The sequence below is a fragment of the Giraffa tippelskirchi genome, chromosome 7, assembly GCF_054371585.1.
Source record: "Giraffa tippelskirchi isolate mGirTip1 chromosome 7, T2T-mGirTip1v1.2.pri, whole genome shotgun sequence".
NCBI classification, from domain to species: domain Eukaryota; kingdom Metazoa; phylum Chordata; class Mammalia; order Artiodactyla; family Giraffidae; genus Giraffa; species Giraffa tippelskirchi.
Genome location: NC_137281.1, coordinates 116,744,245 through 116,762,153, shown reverse-complemented (window position 1 = coordinate 116,762,153; position 17,909 = coordinate 116,744,245). Strand labels below are relative to the sequence as shown.

Sequence of the window (17,909 nt, the reverse complement as noted above, 5' to 3'; positions counted from 1 at the left end):
CTAAATTTTTTGAAAGATAAGAAAGAAAAATTTCAAGTGAAATATCAAAGCTGAATTTAAATCTTTATGGTATAACAAATACTCCATAAATGTTTAGTGTCTATTTCCACAGAGACTATCCTTTATGTAGTATTTTCAATACATGAAAATTGGAAAATAAAAGGTTCATATGCAAGAAAATGCATAGCAAAGAGCTACATGAAAATAAAAACAGAGCATGCTGGAAGAAGACTGCCTTCTATCTTTTAACTACAGGACTCCACAATCTGTACTGAGAAGGCTCCTAGAGAGAATTTAGGAAGGACTAAAGGTTCTCTGGTCCTTGAGTGATGGAGATTATCTTATAAAAAGTAAAATTATAGTTAGACATGATGTCAGGCTTCAAAAGTCCATTATATACTCATGGCACTCTTTGAAGGAAAAAATTTTCAATAATCTTAGTACTATTTGAAAGATCTTGGTCCTACGCAAATTAACACCCTAGTTCAGGTAAGTCATGTAAGTTCTCCCACACTTTAGAGAACAGACTAAATCTTGGTAACATTTACAACTAATTTTGCCAATTTCAATGTTTCTGAAGAGACTGACCAGATTAGCAATGTAACTCTGAAGTCAGCACCATTTCTGAGAGAGAAAGTATGTCCATTCAAGTTTACAGAACTTTTGCTGCAGTGCTGGGTAGCCTTGAAGGGTCTGATTTTTCTGTCAATACATGTATTAGTAACAAACTTAAATCAAAATAGCCTGAAATTAAACAGATTAATGGTTATGCTTAAATAGATTAATGGTTATAGCACTATCTAGTCAGTTAAAATCTCTTATGTATAAATCAGCAAAATGATATTTCAACTTTGTTTAAAATTGACTACAAACATTATGACTGTTCGCTCTTTTTAAAAAAAAAAAACAAAAAACTTCACTGTTTTGTTTTTTACTTTTTGACCCAGGTGCACAGCAGTGAAAGCACTGAGTCCTAACTCCTGGACCACAAGGAAATTGCCAAGACTTTTTTTTTTGGTGATGCCATGCAGCATATAGGATCTTATTTCCCAGACCAGGGATCAAACTTGTGCCCCCTGCATTGGAAGCATGAAGTCTTAACCACTGGGCTCCCAGGGAAGTCCCATAACTAATCCATTGCAGTCAGAACATAAAAATATCTGACAGAGACAAAAAAAAAGTCCTTTGAATGACAAGATTTTCCACTTGAAAATTAACTATCTGAGATGGATATTTCACTGTCTGGCTCATTAAGCTTCAAAGAACAAATTAAAAATCAAAATTTCCTTATAGTCATTTCATCTGCTCCCCCTGTGTGAGAGAAAACAAGTTTCACTTATCCAACAGCAGTGGACTTTGGAGAATACTATGCTAAGTGCCGTAAGTCAGGGAAGGACAAATACTGTGTGATATCACTTATATGGGGAATCTAAAAAATAATACAAACAAATATAAAAGCAAAACAGAAACACAGATATAGAAAACAAATTAGTGGTTACCAGTGAGGAGCGGGAAGGGGGAGGGGCACATTATGGTATGGGATTAAGAGGCACAAACTACTACTCTGTATAAAATAAAGGATATATTATATAGAACAGGGAATTATAGCGACTATCTTATAATAACTTTTAATGCAATATAATCTGTAAAAAATACTGAATAACTATGCTGTACACTTGATACTAATACTGCAAATCAACTTACTTCAATAATTTTTTAAGTGAACTATGGAGTAGAACAGACTAATGCAGTATTATCTTTAAATGCACAAGCACAGGGAGTGCCACAGGATGACTAGAGGGTACAATATTCTGTATCCAGTAAACTCTAAAATCTTGAATTAAGTGACGAAGCAGGTCCTAGAAAGGTCTTCCATGAAGATCTTCGAACTCCAAACCACATTTAGCAGCTGGAGACAAGAGGTTTGCAAGAACTGACTCAGTAAAGATCTATGTAAGGGGAGTCTCCTTAGAGTCAACGTCATTCTATGCAACCAGAAACTGTGATAGTAAAGAAGAAAATGGCTGCTCCTTTCTGCATCCTCTGCTCAAGGCAACTCAGGAGGTTATAACTCAAGAGGGTGCCACACCCTTCTGGAGGAGGGTGTGGCAACCCCTTCTAGTATTCTTGCCTAGAGAATTCCATGGACAGAGGAACCTGGCAGCCTACAGTCCATGGGATCGCAGAGTCCGACATGACTGACTAGCACACTGCTCAAGGCAGAGAAAACTACACTATTTACAACTTAACTTCAGGAGTCCATCCCTGAAAGATATAATTCAGATGTTAAGCAGGATTCTGTCTTCCAAAGAAATACAACCATAACCCTATAGAGTATATACAAAAAACAAAAAGAGTATATACATAAAGAAGGGAAATTTACATTGTGAAGCATATATACTGTGAATGAAATTTAGGGAAATAGAAGGAAAAAGGAACAGTTTACCTTTCTACCCTGAGTTTACTATAATCCCGACACCCTTCCAAAGCAAGAACTAGAGAGGAAATGCTTTGCTAATCCTCATAAACCCAGAATGGAAAGCAGAGTCCTGTTGGAGCTAGGTGAATGTCAGGTATGAAAGAGTAACATGCTTTCTCTGTCTTCGTAACTGACATGGAGACCAGAGAAAACGACTGCCCGATTATTCCCTGTGAGCAAGGGTGGCTCCTCGAGAAAGTACAAACTCTCCTCTTTTTCTCTCACTGAATGAAAATGTTCTGCTTGGCTCTATAAAAATAATGTTAATAATAATAATGTTTTTTTTTTAATTTATTTTTGGCTGTGCTGGGTCTTCACTGCTGTACGAGGGCTTTCTCTAGTTGCAGCAGGTAGGGGCTACTCTTAAATGTGGGGCTTGGGATTCTCATTGTGGTGGCTTCTCTTGTTGAAGAGCATACACTCTAGGGCACGCAGGCTTCAGCAACTGCAGCACACGGGCCCAGCTGCCCCACAACATGTGGGATCTTCCCGGACCAGGGATCGAACAGGTGTTCCTTGCATTGCAAGGTGGATTCGTAACCATCGGACCACCAGGGAAGTCGACTAATAATGTTTTATATATAATATCAATTAAAATAATGATAACTATAATATAGTGATTATCTCTGGAGTCAGATAAACAAAATTAAATTCAGCTTTGTTGACTGCTAGACTTGAGAAAGTTACTTAGCTTTTTTGAATCTCTTTCCTATCTATAAAATGAAATTAGTATCAATACTTGCTTAATTCACTGGGATGTGGCAAGAAATGCTGTATGTAAGGTACAACACTGACCAGGACACGTAAGTACTCAGTCAACAATCACCAATACTATTATTGATTTACTCATCTGCACTGCACTTGTATCTGAATAGCACAATAATTATTGGATAACACAATTTTATAAATTCATTACTAGTACATACCTTATATTCTATTAACGACTCTTGTTCCTGTTGACACTGGGAAAGATAATCCTTCATATCATTCAATTCATCTTCATGTATCTTTTTGACTAACTGTTGACGCTTCTGAATCTGAATTGTGCCTAGAAATAAAACATTTTTTATTAGAGATATATAAACGTCACAATTACCAATATTTTTAAATATACAATGAAACACATAATTTGCATATATTTAACTACTTGATCCAGAGAGGATCATTTTCTTCAAAATACCGCAGTTTTACAAAATATTTCACGGTTTTATAAAAATTCTGATTATATAAACAAAGAAGGAATAAGTAAAATCTTATGGTGTCATTCATTAAATGGCAACAGATGGATGATAATTTATCAATCAGGCCAAATAGGTTAATATATTTTTTATTATATTTAGCATACACCAGGTATATTTAAGCAGTTCACTATTCTTTTGATTAAAACAAGCCAGACCATATTACCCTACCAAGCAAAATAATTTATGTCATGTTTCCGTTTTATTATATTGAAGGCACTCAAGTTTGTTGTATTTAAGGGCTCTCTGAGGTACATAAAGTGTTGCATTCCCCACTTCAACAGAGAAAAGAAAAAATCATGCAGTCTAGTCACAGGTTATAAGTCACTAAAGAAAAATGAAAATATTTTTCTCACTATATTTTGCCTAAATGATATAGCATAAGCCCAAAAAGAATAGCAAGGAAAACAACTGGCTGTGATTACCCACCATTCTCAAAGCCAACTCTTTTAAGAACTCTGCATTAGTTAGGCCTGTATGAGAGTATCACCATCCCTACCCCCGTGAATCATAAATTAACCAGGATGCTCTGTATTTTCACCCTAAAAATCGAACTGTTAATTTGCCAAGACATGATGTTCACATGCTGCTACATGCTTCATGCATGAGAAAAACACACTAAATCAAAAAGAAGACCAAATGCATCTGGCAACCATAATACTACATCTACTGAGTGGCATCATATCACAGAATTTTGTAGTGAAAGAATATAATAATTAATAGTTTATTGATTTCTGAAAAAATAACATTTCTTTAATACATCTTGAAAAACACTAAAAACTTTTGCTAAATTACAGACAACTGTTACCACTTAACAGCTATGATACTCTGTCAGAATTCATTCTCAAAAAAACAAAAACAGAAATACAAAAAAAAAAAATTCACAAATTTGCATGGCAAATTTGTTTCCCTATTATTCCAAAAAATCTCAGATCTTTTGAAATATTAAAATAAATTTATCTATCGTTCCAAGGCAACAGAAAACTGTTTTGTTTTTTTTTTTCAAAACTGCTAACAGAATGAATTCCTTTGGCCAATGGGAAATATCTTAAAACTATGTGTTGAGATCTGCGTTTGCGGTACTATTACATAGCATATGTTTGATGACTATCAACGTGACCCTTGTCAATCAATCCCACCATTAGCTTTTTCTTTTCCTTCTACACCTTCAGCTGTAAACCATAAAGTGTTACAACCCAGGGTGTAAGGCTTTCTGGTTATGTCCACAAATCTGCCCACCTTAATCACACTAACCCACTGTCAGTTTTTGCTACCACTGCAGTAAGGCTTCTTTTCTACAGATAAAGTGTCTCAGTCTCACCAGAGCTTCCAGCCAATACATCCAGCTGCCTGCTGGGCACAATTTTTGGGGTGTCTTCAGTAAAACAAAACAAAACAAAACAAAACCACTTCAGCACCTGCCCTAATTCACTCTAAAATAACGTTCAGTTCAGTTGCTCAGTTGTACCTGACTCTTTGCGACCCCATGGACTTGCACCACTCCAGGTAAACCAAACTTGCTCACCATCTATTAACTTTCTCATTGACCAAAAAATTCATCCCTCTAATTCCCCCACCACCTAAAGTAAAGAAGCTAACACACTTCTTGTAATTTAAAAAGTAAACTATCACTATCTCAAGTATCCCTGCCTGGCTCAAAGTTATGTTTTCCACCGGTATTCCATGTTCCTTATTTCACCAACCTTCTCTCCATCCCCACCTTCACTAGAACAGTCAAGGCCCTGATCACCAAATACCTGAATTACCAAACCTTCTACTTGACTATTCTAATTTATCCCACACTATTTATCTTCTGCACTTTTCCTCTAAAATTACTTCTTCGGGTCACTATAAATCAAACTCTCCTGCTCAGATTCCAAGATGTTTTACAGTATAATAGCATCCCACATATTCCAACCTTATATTCTATTATTTCTAAATATCTATTCTATACCTGGCTATACAATCCTGCCAGTCTTCTCAGTGCTCCCAAACTTAGCAAGTTTACTTTCAGGTTATCAGGTTCTCCACTGCTAGCACATTCTGCTTTCCTTCCACATAAGAGTATGTGGAAGTCCAGACCCAACTAAAATCCTACCTCCTCTAGGATGACTGACTCAGTGTCACAGTCTGAGCTATGATTCTTGTTTGTGCTTCATAACTTAGCACCTAGTTATATTGTTATGTTATTTGCTGAAAAGCAGGGCAGCCTATATTTAAAGCAACTCCCTGAGGAAAACAAATCAATTGAATCTCACTGTCAATTTAGAATATGAACAGTCTACAGGTAAAAGAAAGAACAAGATAAGTGCTTCATCATGATTTTCAAAAATTTTTTGTAAGGACTTTCAGGACCTGAGGCAGTGCCAAATACCTACAGTATTCTTTTACTATCCTCAGTCCTTCTAAATAGTTCTCTCTTCCATCCAACATAGATCTGACACTCCAAATTTACATGGACCCAAGGTTGGTGAATGTTCTGAGTGATTAATTTAGCAGTGTGTTCTGGATAAATGATTATAAAGCAAATGACTAATTATGGAATGCAATGACTGACTTCACAGTGCCTGGGAAATTCAAGCTGGCTCTAACATCAACTCAAAAGAACTCAAAGTATTGAGATCAGTGCCAAAATTAAGGGAAAAAACCGTGACATCCTTTAAAAGTAACCATGAAAAACTTATCATTCAGATTAAGTTTTGTTATGTTCACTGAGCCAGGCTCATTCATGTATAGACCTATTACTGTGAAGGTTGTTCCTATTCTGAAAAGCTAATCTGAAGTACTACAGGAAAATATTTTATTCAATATAATTAATAAATAAATTTTACAAGTAACAAAATTCTTAAATAAGAGGGCAATAATTTATCAGTTTTTAAAAGCGCTCCTAGGTTAATCTTTCTACAAAATACTTAAAGGTCATGCATTTTGCAGGGCTTTAATGCAATGTGGATTAACATTAAATCACTGTCCAAATTTTTTTTAATAAGAAAAAAAGATTAAAATTACACCTTCTCCTTTGTTACCTCCACGTTTACCTGCAATGGGAAAAAACCATGCTCAAAAGAAATGTTCATACATTTGCTCCAGCTAGATAATAAACAAGTTAAGTATATATTTCAAGTCAAATCTCACTATAACAAACATCAAGGTAAGATACAAATTAAAGGGTCCCAGTATTAAATTCAAGCATCCACCAGGCCATCTAAATACTTATTTTTCATTAATATAAAGTTAAAGACAAGAAGAAACACATTTCCTTTCTCTCACTTTAAACAAGAATTGATTATCTTCACTAAGTTTCTTCTCATATTACACTATAAGTCTTCTCTACAAATCAACACAGGGTACATGTAATTCTTGAATCTTAAGGAACACAGTGGTGGAAGGAACTAGAAAAACCAGATTACTCAGAAAGCTAAACTGTATATTATGTAGGCAAAAATCCTAAACGTAGTTAATATAAGGCAAACTGCAAGTTGTGAAGTTGGCAAGATCTAAGACGTTTGTTTAAACTTTTTCAAATTTTTAATAAAGCAAAAAGTATGAATGTTCAGTTCTCAAATAGTCTTATCTTTGTAATATACAACTTAAATAAGATTCAATGGCTAGGCTCCCAAAAGAAAAATACCACATGGAATTTCTTCCTCTTTCACCAAGGTAGTTTCAAAGGCTTTGCATCAAGAAAATAATTAACTCATGTAAATAAGAGTAATTAACCAATGTAAATAACACTGAGCAAAGTATAATACAAGTGAATTCTTAAATCATGTGAATCACAGAATAACAAGTCATAAAATATAATGCCTGCATGAAACCTGAAGGTAGAAATGAGCACCAATTACTGTGACAGTCACTTCAAATGTAACAAATAGTTGCAACTGGAACTTGAATAATTCTCCTAATATTTATATATATATATATATATGAACAGCCCTTACATTTCTTAAATACTTTTTCATTTAGGTGCAAATAACTTTGTGAGGCAACACTATCCCCATTGTCCACAAGAAAACTAAGGCTCAAACAGGTACAAGTTTTCTAAGGTCATATATTTCAAGGATGACACTGAAAACAGCTCCCAGAATGCCTCACTCTTCACCATCAGTTTATATATAACAAATTTTCAAATACTTACCATAGAAATGTCCAAATCCCATGCTGATTGCAATCACCAAAGCAAGTATAACACATTTATTGAGACCACTACTGAACTGCCGTTTACATAGCTCCTGAGGGGGTTCAGGCTCTTGTTCAGCAAGTAGCCTTTCTTCAGATTCTGAACTAGACACAGTCTTCTTCCTGGCACGACGTCGTCTAAAGGTCGGACTGGGCTGATGGCTGGTTTCATCACTGCTTGATTCGTCATTGCTAGGCTGAGATGAAAATACTATTTTAAAAAGAAAAATGTAGATAAATATTAAATATTTTAGAAAGCTTTCCTGGTAAATATGATTTAGAATGCCATCCCTACATGCCTTTTTACGTAAGACAGCCAAGAACAAAAACAACACAACAGAAACAAAACTTAAATTTTCAAATTTATCAACATAAAGCCAAAGATTTCAATTGTGACACCTAAGACTTTTTTTTAACTATATTGTGTGCCGCTGAGGGTCTGGTTTTGGCTTTTTTTCTTTTTTTAACCTCCCTTATACTTTACACCATTAAAACAATCTTTCTCATTGCCTATTAAGCTTCACTGCTATTAGTGCCACAAATGCTATTTCTAGAAGTGAAAAAAAAAAAACCTCTATCTCTTCAATTTAATTTCAAATGGAGGTAATTTAAACTCAACTGTTTAAGGAACAGAGGGAAGTATATAAGCAGTTCCTGTGATTTAAAAAAGACAATAACTACCAAAAGTTTCCCTGAGTGTACTAGCCCCTAGTTTTATTTCCATTCTATGAGCCCCAGATCAAGGTTCAAAGCACTATAGTTTAACCCAGGCTTCCAGAAGTCAGATGAGCCCTTCCCTTCGACTGCCACTCTTACTAGAAGGTTATTAATTTTACCCTCTAGTAAATATGTCAGCATGAGGAAGTGACACAACAGCTATCTCCGATATTAAGGACTAGTCTTGTGCTGCTCCTTAATGAAAAGAATAATAAAGAACAACAAATAGAAAAAAAAATTACAAGAAATCTCAAGTACTAGAAGCATCTTCATTGGAAAAAAAAATCTTCAGCTTTTTCAAATGTATTATTTCTTAATGTTGCCCCATATATCAATAAACTATATGCTGACTCAGATTAGATGACTCTAATAATTTCCAAAGGCCAGGGAGAAGGAAAAAAAAGCACTACAAGAAAGAATAAAATGTGAACATAAATTTGATACAAAGAGCTCCAAAAACAACAAACATTCATGCTTCAAAAAAGCAAAACATTTCAGAAGACAGGGTATCCATGCCACAGCAAAGCTGCTGACTTAGGTTAGACAATACTTTTAAAAGTTGGATCATAGAGAATTTGGTTGATTCTCACACTTATAACAATAAACACAAAGACAGAAGGCACTACTGAATGAATGAATATTCCTAATAGTTAGCGATAGAGATGTCACTGAGAGATCTTTGGGTCAAAATCCTTATGCCCATCATGTTTATCTGGTTATTCTTGATCACTAGTTTTTCCAAGATGTCATCACCTCAGCTGTGAGCTTACATTTCTTGGACAAAGAGAAAGAAAGGAAGACTTAAACAAAGCATTACATAATATAAAGGCATTCATGATCATGGCTGAAGTACTTAATTCACACTTTCTGACATAATTAAGATGGGTAAATATAAAAACAAACCATTTGTAAATTTCTTAAATTTTCAATTCTACGTTTACTAAGAATAGATCAGGCTGGCCCAAATGAAAAAATTCATTCTTTTATCTAATGCTTCCATCTTTTTTAACCCATACATATGACAGCTGAGATACTTTGATTTTCAAACTTCTTTTAAGGCATAATTTGGCCCACAGTCCAAGATGCAAGCAATGCAAAGGCATGCAAAAAGCTTAGCCAGCTTTATTACAAGATCAATTTTGAACACCTGTTCAGAGTATCACAGATTACAATAGATATCTTTAAAGCACTCAGTAAATAGTAAATGTGACTAGGAACACTCAGCTCTAGAAAAGCTGATCAGATTTAGTCACACCACCTTGGAAAGTGAGTTGGCTAGGAACGTGGTGTTTCAGCTGATCATCCCATCCCCTTATGCATTCAGGAATCTTCCACAGCTTCTCCCACCATCTTTCTTTTGTGAATAAACAGGGAAAAAAAGATGTATAAAGCTTTATTACAAAGAATAAAAAGGAGAAAAGAGAATTGAAAAATAATTATCACTTAACATGATCACATGCTCCATCAAAATCTAATAATCATGACTTTTTAAAAAACACATACCACACAAACTTTTATACAACTACCAACTCTGCTTCCTTAGGGGAGGAGAGGGTTATATGGAGGGACTGGGAGATGTTCTTACATCAATGAAAAGATTACTGCCACAAGAATCTAATTTATAAGAAGAAAAAAAAAAAGTAGTTGAAATTCTACAGAGATGGAGAAGACAGGGAAAGGGAAAAAACAAACAAAACTAAGCAACAGACAGCAGGAAATATTACCAACCAAGAAAAATATCTGCTAAAGGAAAAGAACAAAAATTGTTAACAACTGATGTATATAGACTATTTTTAACATAGTCCAAAATGTTATTTTAAATTATTTTTTTAGCATTTCTTTTACTGAAATAATTCCCTGGGAAGGAGAACAATGGATAAAAACACACCTAAAAAATATTCTGCTTAAGTGAATCTGTAAAATTCTAGGAAGTCCAAGTTCAAAAAGGAGATTAAAACTAGAATAATGTACTTTGAAGTACTGAAGTTCACGGAAAAACAATCAACAGTGTGTGTCATCACTTCTTAAATATCTACTTGAACTCTTCCACAAAGCTCCTGGCTTCAATTTGACTACACACCTGGCCCACAAATATTCTCAAGTTAAATCAGCATCTGGTTTAACCCTACTTGCATTTCATTAGCTTAAATTGGAATAACAGAATTCCCATGGTCTGATTCTGGCAAATGAAACAAAAGACTGGTAAAACTGAAGAAAATGATCTGAAATAAATACTACACGTTCTTCTTTTTGCAGCAAATCAGGAAATTCTTATTAACACTAGCAATGCCCCAGATGTCTCTCCCATAATCCACCCTAAATTATAATTGGGGGTTAATAACCTTTGGTTAAATATAGATTTCTCTTCTTTTCCATAACTTTGTATTTAAATATTTATATTACCCTGAAAGATGTTACATATGTCCCTAAAACTGAGCCAAAGAATTACAGAAGGAATTAGCTCAGTAACTCACATTTTACCTCCAAATGATTCTGTCTGAACAACAGGCATTAACTGCATTAAGAATGTGACTTAATGTGACTAATAGGTACATTTTCACAACTCAAGTCTAAAGTGAAAGATCTCAGTTTGGGGGCTTTAGGATGCTCCTGTTTTGCCAGTTCCTTAAATCCTGTTTGGCACATGGTAGCATACAAAAAATGATTGTTGCTGCTAAGACTGACAATTAAATGGATCTGGAAGGCTCAAAAAAAGTTTCTTTCACTGTTTCTATAATAAAAAATTTGTACCACTGTAACTCAAGATCTTAACATTCTCCTGCTTTTTAGGTATAATGGCTCAATCTCCCACTCCTAAAGACCTAAAAATTGTCAAATGCATTTTGGAGTGTTTGAGACATTAACAAATCTCTTAAAGCTATTTTTTTTTCCCTTCTTTTAATGATAAAAGATGGTATTTATTGGACTACTGTACTCTAGGCCCTGGGTTTAGTAAAACACTAGATAAAATGGTAGGTTTTTACAAAAAACTTTCTTGTATTTTACCCAAATATATTCATAACTTGGAGATTTAGGGTCAGAAAACCAGCCATTACATACAATGTGATCAGAGGAGTCCTAAGCCTCCTATCAGTGTATTTGCTATGTAGTTCTTACCCGTTTCTGGCTGACAAAACGTATACTGGCTGCTAGAGGAAGAGCCCATGTTAAAGTCTTCTGGACTCTCTGCTTCTTTAACAATTATTGCTTCTTCTTGATTTCCAATGTCTTCTAACTTAGGTGGCTCAAGTGTAACAATATCAGAATCATCACTGACAGTTCCAAAATAGAGATTGTCATCAGGTAACTTTTCTTCCTCTCCCTTTAGAATCAGAACCATAATTTTAGAGACATATTCAACAAATATGTATGGCCCTTACATTTTCTAAGTATACTTAAGTAGCACAATGATTGGGTTTAAAATAAGTCTTGCTCAATAGGAAAGGATTACTCAAGAGTAGACTCATCTTTCAGTCTGAAAACACCATCAAACCTAAGGCAACTCTCTCAGAATTAAATCAAACTGCTTGCCTACCATTCATTCCTGCAGGAGTTGAGAAACAAATCCATCTCTCCAACCCAAAGTCCACAAAAAGGAGAGGATTCATTTCTCATCAGTACTATGGGTTTATTTGGGTTGTAATAAATAAATATGGGTTTATTTATATGGTCAGGAAACCCATTGATTAAATTTTTCTGATAAACTTCAACAGCTATGACATGTAAAGATCATCCAGCTATTTAGTTTTTTTTGAGCAACTACTGTTACTTTATTATATTTGATCAATACAGTATTATATTTGATACACAGCTGCGCTTAAGAGTGTGTTTGTTTTGCCACTTTATTTAATTGAAGGATAATTGCTTTACAGAATTCTGTGGTTTCCTGTCAAACATCAACAAGAATCAACCATAGGTACACGGAAGTCAAGTAAAATGCCCAAGGACAAATTTGAAACCTAACTTTCATTTTACCCTTAATTTCTCAATATAATTCAAGAATGCAATATATTTCCAAAGAAAATATTAGATGTTAAAAGAATAAATCTTTAACACTTTACCAAGAAATCACTTTCTAAAAGATAGTTCACCCTGGAGAAGGAAATGGCAACCCACTCCAGTAATCTTGCCTGGAGAATTCCATGAACAGAGGGGCCTGGCAGGCTACAGTCCATGGGGTTGCAACGAGTGAGGCATGACAGCAACTATCACTCACACTCATTCTTAATAGTGCCCTTCCTAAATACCATGGGGAATGCAACAGTTTCTAGAGCAGCACTTTGAGCACTCAAAGCTTTGTTTTCTAACCGGTATTCCTCAGCCACTTGGCTACCGATTATTCCTATGGTATATCTTCTGAGAGTTAATAGTGAGCAGTGTTTTGAAGCAAGGTTTCACACTTAACTGTGATTAATACAGTTTATGCCTGCTTATGCTCTAGATTTGGAGGATGGTGAGACATTTGATAGGAGATAGTATTTATATTAGCCATTGTTTTGTGCATTTTGATACATTTTTAGCTTCTCAATAAAAGGTGATTTCATGCTTCAGTGAGTTCCTCATAGATTTTAAAAATAATGTGTATGTGTAAATACAAGTATTTTACTAGAAAGCAAGTATCTTTAAGGAATTCCAGGTGTATAACAAGGCCCCATAACTTTCTTCGTAAGTAAGGAGGCTAGATAAATGGTGCTTGATGATAATGTGCTCCACTTCCTATTGGAAAATTAACATTATTTACCAAGAAGGAACTCGGGGAATAGGGGGCAGAGATTTCCATTGCTGAAGAGTCAAAAAACCACTGAAAATATTTCCTACATGCAAGAAGGAAACATGTATATTGAGAGCAAAGAGAAGAACAAGTGAAGGTGCATGATAAAGCTTTTTTTTAAATGATGAAAACTTAATGGTTCATTACTGTTTCTAGAGTTTAACTTCTAACGGGCAAGCTGGGGATTTCAGGTACAACGATCCAGTTTAGTTTCTCAAAGCCTAGCTGCTATAGCCACAGTAAAGGATCTCTTCCTATTAGACTGTTACTCCATTGAAAGCTTGCAGCTACCTATAGTTCTTTTTAAGAACAAACTATGGTTATTTTTAAGTTGTTGCTTTGAGGAAACAGAAGAACCTAATACAGCCCCTGGCCAGTATTGCTCCGAGGTCTCAAGCGTTATTTCTCTGGGAAACTTTGCACATGGTACAGGAGCTTAAGAGTAGCATTGTCTTCTTGCCTTAATTCCTAGAAATTCTGTACTGGGAATTTCAGGAAATAAACTATGATATGAGGAATTCAAACACATGGCCTGTCTTACTTTCATTTAATTATTTTGAACAATTGAAATCTTGCTGGACACTGGTTTCTCTGACTGGGTCTTTATAGCCAACTGCTTCTTACTCAGTCACCTTTTCAGTAAGGGGCTCTCAGATAACCAACTCAACTCCTTGGTTCTTGAGACAGCATTCTTTTTCTATTTAGATTTCAGTTCTGTCTTTGAATCCTGACTGGATGTCTCTCTGTTCTCACATTCTCTTGGCTTTTCTTCTTTGATCCACTTGTCAGTTTTATCACTTGACCTCCTCATGGTTTCCCATTCAAACCAGAGGAGTTAGGTAGTTGATGACCAACAACTCCTGCCTTGTGGATCACATTTTATTAAACTCTGGTTTTGCTGAGATACTGAGCATACTTAAATAACAACGCAAACATTTAAGTTTGGATAGGAATAGGTTGGTTTATCAAGTAGGACAGTGTACTAGTCCTTTAGGAAGAAATACTCAAGAGAGTAAGGGAGAAGATGAATGGGAATTTCACTTTACACGGTTTAGGACAACATGACTGTCAATAAATGAAGCTAAAGTTTCTCCTGGATCCCATGATTCAAACCATATTTATAAATGTATAATTCAACTACTGTATGGTTTAAATGGGCTTGTTGGGCTAGCCTGGGAAATAATACCATTTTTACCATTTTCTACAGAGAAAGTATTTTCCAATTTATGTATCAGACAACTCAATGAACTTTTAAAAAACAACCAGTTTTTATGTTGGAACTATCTGTGCAGCTGTTTCTTTACCGTTGTACATAAAGTGTTTTTACTGTAAAATTGAGTTAATGTATACAAATAGATCTTTATGCCATAATAAAGTTACTAGTACTTGAAAAAAAATAAATAAATAAATAAAAGATAGTTCACTTAATTAGGCATTAAAATGGAAGCTAACTTTAACTTTAAAACTGACCAACCTGTGAACCCAAATTTTTCAACAAAAGCTATTTATAGGAACAAAATACACAAACAGAAATGGCAGCTTTAATTAGTATTCTCTAAGAATTACTGTTTATCAGATATCCAGAGTAAAACACAAGGTTACCTCGAGTGCTGACTTCATTTCCTCCAAAGCAGGATAAGTAGCTCCTCCCAGTAACACTGTGTCATTTTTGCTGCTCTCTGACATAAAGCAAAGGTCAATTTAATTATATTTCACCAACTTTTTATAGTCTGCATATATTATAATATGCATAAATAAAATCTATTCCTCATTTTTAAAGTGGATGTAATGAAAAGCCACGTGCAATTGTAACAATCACTCTATTGTTGTTTAAAAAAATCTCTATATTTCAAATATAACTACTGGAAATTGTTGAGATAATTTTAGTGAACTGAACTCATTTAAAACTTTACAAAAACCATAATCTCTAAATAAACAATCTCTACTTTACAATTCCAAAGTACTTAAGCCAAGGTGTTTATAAAAGCCTGTTAATAGGGAAAACTCATTCTCAGATCAGTGAGCGCACATTTACTGAATTCTTAGTTTATTCAAAATTCCTACATGTACCACTATTCTAATGAATGTCAATGCCTGGTAACACAAGGATCAAAACTACGGCTTCATATTACAAATTCTTTATAATAAAAAACGGGACTATAAAAAACAATGACTCGAATACAGAAAAACAAAATAATGTCACCATAACAGATATATTTTATAAGAAACTTACAAGAAAAAAATACACAAATCAGTTTATAATGTCATATTTTTAATAAAAAAGGCTGTAAAATTTTAATAGAAGCTAAAAACGAAAACAGTACATAGTAAGCACCAGGCTTTATGCATAGCAAAGCACATGCATTGTTGTATAACATTATCTCCAGAATCAAAAGAATTATAGATGGCTTTGAATTTTTGGTCATCCTTTGATTTTCTATCACAAATGTGTATTTTTCATTATCTAACTCCTTCAAAATAACAAAAGAAAAAAAAAAAAGAAACCATCATTTGTGTATGTGATACAGCCCCAAGAGAATATTAATTTGGAGATAAGACTCCTCAACAAATTTGGTCTTGGGTCCAAGGACCCCTGAGGAAGTATGGAAAAAAATTTTTATAACACAGATATAAAGATATGCATTTCTTTGAAGAGACCATGCATAGCTTTCAGATTCTCAAAATCTGACCCATGAAAGATGAAAATCACTGTTCAAATGAGAACAGTAATCAACACATGGGCTGAAAACAAGATTTAAGAGTCATAAATCTTTTATATTTCTGGCCTTAAGACATCCACTTTATTCTCCAGAAGGAGAAATGTCTTGTTTACACTTTAATGCAATTTTTTAAAAACTTTAAGAAATAATTTAAATATGAAGATGCATTAATTATTTGGGTTTAATTCTCTATATAATTAATGTGGGCATCAAATCCCATAGAACAATATATAACATCAATGCAATACAGTAGTTAAATACCATTCACTACCTATAACCAAAGGTACTCTGAAGTGTGGTAACTGTAGAAGAGTTGAGTAAACCCCTTCTGATGAATAAATAATTCTGTGTATCAACAGTCTTAATTAAGATTAATAATATTTAGTTACTGATTACACTAGCAGTATCAAACATTCATACAGAAGCCCACCATAGCTACAAATAAGGCCCCTGGGCAGGTTGGTCCCACTGGGTTCTTTAGGCCTGCCCACCACATCACACTAAAATTCTCGTTTTTCAGTGACCTGCTGGTTTAGACCAGCCAGAAAGGCTGCCCACCTAGAAAGAAGGCAAGATTCATGTTGTTCACATATCCTATCAAGAAAAACAAAAAAAATCAGACTTCTTTAAACTTACCTCCCTGCTCTAACTGCAATCCTTGCAGCTCCTCTTGTGATAAAGATGCACATTCTGAAGTGGCCTCACAGCTGTCACTAGCTGCACCATGTTCAGAATTCACCATCTCTATATCAGACCCCTAGAGAAAAAGTGATAATCAGTTCATTGTCTATCAGCTACCCAAAGCTACATTTGACTACCTGTATATGCTTCCATTATTATTAAAAGCCCCAGATGCTGCTATACTTCAAAGGGAACAGTATCTATTGCTTTTGTTCAACTTAGTCCATAAAACCTACAGCAGGGAAACAGCAGAAAGGAGCCACAGGTTTAGACTCTGAAAGAAGTTAGTCCAGAAGCCAAACACTTGAACTGCACTATAAGCCCAAGAGGTGATCTGAATCTCAGAGGATTTCTACATTTAGCTATTTCTATTAATTTGCTTCTCCTCAACATTTATGGAACTACTCTAGCCAAGGCATTTTGCTAGGTGTCACGAGTATAAAAAACTGAAATCTAAAATTCAGATTTAAAGCCTATTCAGAGAAACAGACACAAGTAAATATTACAACATATGACTTATTATACAACATACTTATTACAACATATGACTAAAAAAGTTTAAAGGCAAGCATTAAAATTAACCTATTAGATTAATATGGCAGGCTATAGTCCACAGGGTTGCAAGAGTCAGACGCGACTAAGCCACCACCACCATTACACTAATAGAGTAAACGTTCTCTGTAAAAGTAGACTCTTCTTCATTCTTCCAAGGTTTTTACTTTGATGTCAGATTGTCTTTTCTTTAATAGAAGTAGATCTTAACAGATTTTTTTTCTCATCTTAATGAGCAAAATAAGTTATCCAAAAATGACTCAGCCTCTCTCCAGATCCCTCCCTCAATCTTCCTATAGTTTACTGATCATGAAATCAAAAGGTCTGAGGTCTCCTGAAACATGTAACTCACAACTAAGAGACTTCATTAAAGGAGTGAGTTTGAGTTGAATCCTAAAGAGAATTCTGAATGTAAGACTTTGGGATTGCTAAAGTGGCAGAAGAACAGTAGTAACAGACACAAGGTTTGGGGTGAATTGTGAGCCACTGGGGAGACCAGTCCTGGCCTTGGTCAGAATGGTAGCAATGGTAAAGAAAAAAGAAATACACATAAGAGACATTAGCAAGAAAGA

At 34.7% G+C, this 17,909-nt stretch overlaps 1 protein-coding gene across 4 annotated transcripts in view; it reads right to left on the bottom strand.

Moving 5' to 3' along the window:
• Positions 1 to 17,909, bottom strand: part of CCPG1 (cell cycle progression 1) — a 42,004-nt gene that overhangs the window by 4,698 nt on the left and 19,397 nt on the right. For all 4 annotated transcript variants that reach the window (XM_081510241.1, XM_081510243.1, XM_081510242.1 and 1 more), the window contains exons 3-7: positions 16,741 to 16,861; positions 14,987 to 15,063; positions 11,731 to 11,935; positions 7,856 to 8,107; positions 3,406 to 3,527 (exon numbers count right to left, since the gene is read on the bottom strand). In XM_081510241.1, coding sequence (XP_081366367.1) covers positions 3,406 to 3,527; positions 7,856 to 8,107; positions 11,731 to 11,935; positions 14,987 to 15,063; positions 16,741 to 16,861 — 777 coding nt within the window. The remainder of the gene's footprint in view (positions 1 to 3,405; positions 3,528 to 7,855; positions 8,108 to 11,730; positions 11,936 to 14,986; positions 15,064 to 16,740; positions 16,862 to 17,909) is intronic.